Here is a 4,791-nt window from a genome sequence, read left to right on the forward strand (position 1 = left end):
TATATATATATATATATATTTCATAATTTTTGGGAGGCTTTTTATTATCTATTTTAAAAAAAAAAAAGAAGAGAACCAAAATCGAATAGTGGATCCCTTCTTGAACGATTTTCCTTATAAAGTAGAATAGAATCTTCCTTAAATATGCACAAGATATTTATCTTGTGTGGCAAAGAATTATATATGTCAAAAGTCGTTAGTTTCTTTTTTCCTTGTGTAGAAGACAACGTCAACATTCAATTATATGCGAAGAAGAAATGTCAACAATTATATGTTATAATCACCAGTTGTACTACATACTTGGGTCATATTACAAGAGTTGGCCTTACATCCATTAAGAAAATCCTAGATTTTTTCTGTTAACGAGTGAATGGATGAAGCCTTATCATTTATTCACCAAATTGATCTCATCCGTTCATTTACATTTCTCGGAACAAGTGCTAGATTTATAAAGGGATTTTATAAAAATAATATCATAATGAAACTGATGTGGCTTGAGTTCTCATAAAATAATATGCCTAATGATATTTCCACTATGATTACTACTGTAGAACAAACATGTAGGCTGTAGCAATGACAAAATATCCACAGATTGCATATGTCATCTCTGCAAGGAGAGTGTTTTGGACTTTTGGCACACCTTCTCTCACTTTGAGTAGCATGAGAAGTAAAGCGGAATAGACAGAACGACAGAAACCTCTCTCGCTCCAAGGACCAGTAGGGTCCCCTCTGCCTCGGACGTGCATTAAGATAAGCCTGCAGGGCATATATAACATGGCCCCATGTCGCGCGCGGACAAGGGTGTTCAACAGCTGCACTGAGCATTGTCTTTTGTATGTGTATGTGTGTGTAAATATATATATATATGTATGTATTAGCAGTCCTTTCATTTCTGATGAACTTTTTACCGTAAATTTGTTCAAATATAGAGCACACGTATATGTATTATTAGCATGTTTGCTTAAAGTTAAATGAACAAGCTTTCGAACATGAATTTCCAGTTTCATTACCAAAAGATCAGTCAAAATTTTGCAGAAATTGTCTCTGCAAGATCTCTCATACTTCAAATTTTGTCTCTACAATACATAGTTTGGAGAATATGTATTGGCATGCATATTGACAGGTTGAAGCTCTTCTGTTTGTCTACAGTTTCAGCACATGAAATAAGAACAAAGTGCGTGCTGCATCATGGTGTCGTTTAGCCCACACGTGTATATGGTGCATATAGCTAGGTATCAAACCCATATTAAGACATTCACAAGAATTATACTTGCACACATCCATTCATGCTCATGTTGTCTATCCGACAAGCATTTTAGTAGTCCTCGATTATTTCTTAGTACTAAAACAAGCTTTAAAAATAGAAACATGGTGATCCTACTTGTAGCTGAATTTGATTATACTTTTCAGCTCATGCTACTCATGACCTACAAACACAAGCTCAAGAAGTCGAGAAAGCATTCATGTCCTTTCTCACATCCAGAATTTTTTTCTTACCTTTGCACCAGTACTCTGAGCTGAAGCATTAGCTTTTTTTGCCCTCAGCAGCTTCTCTTCCTTTTCTTCCTTCATCTTTTGGGCTCTGATCTGTTTCTCCTTTTGTTGTTGTTCGTTGGCTTTCTTGTCCAAGCGATAGTTGTGATAATTTTCCTCGTCCTCTTGCTTGAAAGCAGCCAAGCCATGTCCACCCTTTCCGCTCCCACATGGATGTCCTTGATGACTTGGGCCAGAAGAAGCATCAGAAGCCATTGAATCATCACTATCATCATCGTGATTAGCATCATTGTTATCATCATCATCATCATCATCGCCATCCCCATCATTTTCATCATCACTATCCCCGTTATCACCACTTCCATCATCATCATCACCATATATGGGGGAGCCAATATACATTGTCCACCCAGATTCACTGCTGTTACATTCTTCTGCAGCTCCAAAAACTTGGGAAGACTCCATTGCTATAGTAGCAAGCAAGAAGAAGATCTAGAAAGTGGGGGATAACACCCAAATAAAGTAGAAGTGGAATTTAATAAGCTGCAAACTACTGAAACTTTTTTTTCTCAGTTACCTGAAAAAACCACTAATGCGTTTTGTAATCTCTGAGTGAAACAGCTTTCAACACAAAGAACAGATATATACAACTATCTAACACTATTAAAGCTACACGAAAGCAGAGTCTATTTAATAGCCAGGATATAACTCTCACCACACCCCTTGGAAGTGTAAAATAACCATAAATTCTCTGATCTCACTGAGTAGAAGACAGCTAGAAGCTGTCAATAAATAAAATGAAATCCACCTTAAAGAAGGCACAAACACAAAAGTAAACTTGAATTTTCAAAGGACATGGCGTGGTTTTATATATATATATATAGAAGATGCAATCATCTTTACTTCTGTCTGCATTGTTCATTAATAAAAAAGGGGAGCTAGCTTTAATTGCATAAGACAGATTGGCTCGGTATACAGAATTAATAGGGAGAATATAAGACCCATGTTTTTAAGTAGGACACGAGAAGATCTCTTTGCTATCCGATTTAGTTTTCACATCTTTAATACGTAGAGCTGTTATCCAAAAATTAGTAGGGCCTTTACTTTTGATAAAAATGCATGAAATCTAACTGGAGTTCATGTATTTGAAAGGGACTTATCAAATATCTTTCTGCTCTTTCTCTTGCTTTTTTGTCGTCTAATTTGCTGGTGCCTGTTTACTGAGAAAGCAGGTTCATGTCTTTTGTGCTATTGTGTGTACGAACAAAGATTTTCTTTACAACTTATTTATTTGCTCTTATACACACGTACGTACAACGCCATAAATTAGTTGCAGTCCAGCTTATTTCAAACATATATATACATATGAGCTTAGCAACAAGTGAGTTCGGGTACCAAATATTTATATAATTTTTCATTAAATAAAAAATAAAAATTTGAATGAGAAAAAAATCTTCTATCTCACCTAAATTATTTATTTTCATTTTCAAATCACGTCGTCGTTTCATTAAACAATCTTTACATATCAACATCACTGTACAAATTGATGCGCCAATTTTGCTTACAACGAAGACTTTTTCTACACAAAAATAAATGCTTTAGTAATACAAAACTATTGAACTTAATGGATGAGGTTTGGAATATGAGTCAGTGACTCAGTATGGTAGAAATTCAATGAACGAAAGGATAGGTTGTGCCGAACAAAGTAATGTAGGTTTTTTTGGCCTATTTGAACGGTACATTGTTTTTTCCAAGGAGAAATTCTGATGCATGGGAGTGAAATAATAGTGATCGGACATAAAACTTCCAGAATTTACTTCTCTATTAACTTGTGAAACTGACATCTTTCACATCTCCTAAAATGCATGATGGTTTTAGGGCCTTCCTGATCAGGATTTCGATGCCTTTCACATGGTGCAACGCATTCATGGCTTTGGTCAGGGGACTCGCTGAATTTACTTCTCTTTTAAATTGTGAAGTGACTTTTTACTTCAATTAATTATATATAAAAAAAAGCAGCACATCTTTCACATTCGAGAGCATCTGCAATGGTTGATGTAAAATATATATATAAAAAAAAAAAGTTGATTAAAAGGTCATTCTAATGGATTTTATATTTTTATCTTTCTTTTGTATTTTGTTATAATAATCTTTTAGAGATAGAGAATACTGCTAATAATTCTAAAATATCTTTAGTAGATTTATCTCTTTTACAAATTTATTGGTAAATAGAAGAAATATTTAAAATGAATAAAAATTATTAAAAAAGAATATTTAAATAATATAAAAAAATAGATAAATTGATGTATGATCTATTATAAAAATTAGTATCTAAAATAGATAAAAAAATGAATTTTAATGATGTGTTTTAAAATATACAATAAAGAAAGAATGCTCCATCTCCTAAACCGCAACTGGTTTTAGGGAAATTTCTCAGGATTTGAATGCATTTCTCATGCATGTTGGAAACTTGCAAAGCATTCCAAGCATTCAAGGGCTTTTGTTTAAGGAAGTGTCCCACAAGTTTTAACTTCTAGTTAGTTCTTTGACACTTCTTTTACGCGTTTCTCTCAACCTAGATATGAGCATGCGTTTTTGGTGAAAAAAATCTGTGAACCTTGACTTTTGTGGTAACTTCTTCCCCACTGATACACCGACAGAAGGGAAAATAAAACAGTACATGATGTAATCTCACAGTTATGAATCCATCAAGTACTCTTTCTAAAGGAGTGGCTCACTCTCCCTCTTTACTTGATAAGGGCAAAGAACAAAATGAATATGTAATTGTTTAATTCTATGGCTACAACGTTTTATCCATGCGCTGTCCTATTATTTTTAGACATGTTTTCTTTCTGTTCCCCAGTTTTAATTCCTCCCCACCATTTATTTTGGAAATTACAGGACAGGGTGAGGCCCCCATGCATTATTCTTGCTGGCTTCTTGCTTTGACTCCAGGCTCCACGTTAAGATTCAAAGTGTGCATGCACTTATAATAGGACAATATTTCAAAGCTGTTGAGATTTCATTTGTCCATTTTTAATTACCCTTGTGCTTTTGAGGTTAACTATAATTATTTTTTGGCAAGATTCATGTGGGAGCATTTAAATAAACAAGAAATTTTTTTGTCAATTTACACTAGAGTAGTGTTAGGCTGCCGCCAGCAATGATCATATACTGGCGTGCGATCTAGTACAAATTATATGTCAACATATTTAAATATTTAAAAAAAATATATCAATGCAAAAATGGTCAAAGTGAGGAATCAAATTCACACCGGCCTACCAGCATTTCTCTTGA

General features: G+C 34.1%; 1 protein-coding gene across 1 annotated transcript; it reads right to left on the reverse strand.

Annotated features, from left to right (window-relative positions):
- Positions 1-1,095: 1,095 nt before the first annotated feature.
- On the reverse strand, positions 1,096-2,549 carry LOC121241991 (protein SOB FIVE-LIKE 2-like). Its single transcript, XM_041139861.1, has one exon. The coding sequence runs from the start codon at positions 1,957-1,959 to the stop codon at positions 1,474-1,476; it is 486 nt and encodes a 161-aa protein (XP_040995795.1). The 5' UTR covers positions 1,960-2,549; the 3' UTR covers positions 1,096-1,473.
- Positions 2,550-4,791: the final 2,242 nt, after the last annotated feature.

Source organism: Juglans microcarpa x Juglans regia, chromosome 8D (genome assembly GCF_004785595.1).
Source record: "Juglans microcarpa x Juglans regia isolate MS1-56 chromosome 8D, Jm3101_v1.0, whole genome shotgun sequence".
Taxonomy (NCBI): Eukaryota; Viridiplantae; Streptophyta; class Magnoliopsida; order Fagales; family Juglandaceae; genus Juglans; species Juglans microcarpa x Juglans regia.

Excerpts from the sequence above, each read along its gene's own strand:
- LOC121241991 (XM_041139861.1), bottom strand. The coding sequence starts at position 1,959 with ATGGAGTCTTCCCAAGTTTTTGGAGCTGCAGAAGAATGTAACAGCAGT.